Source organism: Montipora foliosa, chromosome 2, assembly GCF_036669935.1.
Source record: "Montipora foliosa isolate CH-2021 chromosome 2, ASM3666993v2, whole genome shotgun sequence".
Taxonomy (NCBI): Eukaryota; Metazoa; Cnidaria; class Anthozoa; order Scleractinia; family Acroporidae; genus Montipora; species Montipora foliosa.
The window spans coordinates 7,035,374-7,037,873 of NC_090870.1; the positions used below are offsets into that span (position 1 = coordinate 7,035,374).

The window sequence follows — 2,500 nt, forward strand, 5'->3', positions numbered from 1 at the left end:
CCAATGATCTATCTGAGGACAGACGCATGATTGACGTCATCATCTAAATTTAATTACAATAAATTAATTCAATATTAAATTACGAATCAACAAATCAACGACTTTGCGACCTTTCAACGGTCATTTTCAAGTTAAAAGATCAATTATAATCAATTGTAAAAATGCTAATGAGGTATTGACCAAAAATTTAAAAATATTCACATGGGAAACAATACGATATATAGTCAAAGGATAATTCAAACCGAAAGAGCACAAACCTCCAATTGCTAATCAACAAAACGTTGTTTATTACTATAAGTGAGGTCTGTGTGATGCAGACTATGTCGGCTTCCGAAGTCGACACCTACATCAACACTTAAGGTGGAGGATCATAAGCGATGAACAATCGGCAATCATGCCCAGGACGAGCATGGTAAGGATCAGGAGACCATCGAAAGAAGTTTCAAGATTTTGAAGAAATGTAAGAGTAAACTAGACTGTCTGATATTTGAAATGCTCTTTATTCGTGAACTCAAACCGAAACTGAACAAATTCACTTTTATTGTCTCTTTTATGGTATTGTCTCTTTTGTCGTATTGTTTCCCTGTAAATGTTACAGAGTTTTAGAGTCAATACTCATTAGCATTTTTACAATTGATTGTATAGGTACGTGTTAAATTTTATCTTTCAACCTAAAAATGTCCGATCAACGGTGGAAACGTTGCTGTTGTTTTTTAACTTTAACTTTTATAGTAAAATATTAAATTAATTCAAAAATAAAAGATAAACAAAGAAATTAATTAATTCATTCATTCAAAATTTAATTAGATTTAGTTCTACATTATTTAAAACAAATAGATTCCATGTTGCCTTGCGTCTGTTGAGATATATATCACAGAAGACGTCAAAATGTGGTAAGAACGTCAGTGCCACTCGACAGGTGGTTACGGCTCCTCACTCTACCACATTTTGACAAATATTTTGACGTCGACTGTGATTACTGAGCTGTGTCCTGATTGGCCACCCGCGCGGACAAGATCAGATGAGCCCATCCTGCCTGCTCGGGATTACCCTCTGTGTCCCGCAAAAGAACCCTTTATTGACGAAGATTAGAGGTCAAGTTTGGCTTGACAATGGCCTCGTTCTGTTGTTTTTTTTTTTTTTTTCATTTTAACGGACCTCGATTTCGTCTCGGGCCACCAAAACGCTTAGTCAACACGCATATATCTTCATTACGACATATTAAAAGAGGCTATTACCTTTGGGTAACAAAGGACACCGATTGTCATTTGAAAGCAGTTAAAACACATAGCAGCAAGGAAGCAAGGCATTCATGCGAGACCCGATATTTTTGATTTACATACAGGGAAAGTTACTGAAGTTTTTAAAACTCTGTCAACGAAAACTCCTGAGAGAAAGAAACCCTTTCAAATTTTCAGAGAAATCAGTTGAACTAAATAATTGTTAAGCGCGTTTTGCTCATGGGTCTTGTAAGGCCTGGATAGATGGTGATAGGAATACCTGATGATACTTTGAAGAACACTGACGTCATGATTAGCTCCCCCCTCCATTCCCCATCAATTTTTCCTTGTCAACGAATAACATGTTGATTGCGATAAACGGATCGTGCGCCGTAACGAATTCAATAGGTGAATCGCATTTACGCCCAATCTGGTGTACGTCACATAGCTAACTAAACCTACTCGGAACTCTAAAGCCGAAATGCTGGCAAAAACAGCTATTTTTTTCATTTGATCGCTTACAACATTGCTTCTGTTAGCGAGTTCCCAGGTTTTGGCGTATTACGTACGTGTACCTCGAATCACTATGGATGCTGGCGCATCAAGACAACACAAGAACCATGAAGCATTACCGACATCAAGAGGCAGCCTGCTGTCAATTACTGAGTCAGAAAGGGTTCAACCAATGCCTTCCCAAGATCAACGCTTTAATCCGGAAAGAAACGGCGATGAAAATACTGATTGGAAAGCTCAACCCGAAGACACTCTTACAACATACATTCTCAAATACCCCGAACAAGCTGAGAGTCTAGAAACAACGTTTTGCACACTACAAGCGCTCAAACATTTAGTCGATAACAACTCAAAAGAGTATGGCAAACTGGGACAGCAGACACTTCGTTTATTTCAAACGACGTGGAAGTACATAAGAAAACCTGAAGGGACTCCCGAGGCTAAACAGGGCGCCATATTTATCAAATTTATTATTGATACACATGGTGTAGAAGATTTCAAACGGTTCGCAGAGCATTGCTTTAACCGTTATGAATTTAAAGAGGAGTCCGATGATCATACTAGTGATGAAGATGCTCTGGGGTTCACATGCTTCGATTGTCTTTCCGATATATTAGGGGTAATGCAAAACTTTTCAGACATGCACCAAGGATTTTGTTTGGCGTGTGCAAATGAGGGTGTCATTTCAATGTGCCTTGAAAACATCAAGAGAATAGATGCGGAAAATCACAACTGGGAAGAGGAAAATGAAGACTCGGAGAAAATCA

General features: G+C 38.3%; 1 protein-coding gene across 1 annotated transcript in view; it reads left to right on the plus strand.

Annotated features, from left to right (window-relative positions):
• The first annotated feature begins 1,006 nt into the window (after positions 1-1,006).
• Positions 1,007-2,500, plus strand: part of LOC137988990 (uncharacterized) — a 3,930-nt gene continuing 2,436 nt past the window's right edge. The window contains exon 1 of the mRNA XM_068834920.1: positions 1,007-2,500. This exon is cut by the window's right edge and continues 2,436 nt beyond it. Within this exon, the coding sequence (XP_068691021.1) occupies positions 1,807-2,500 (694 nt within the window). The 5' untranslated portion in view covers positions 1,007-1,806.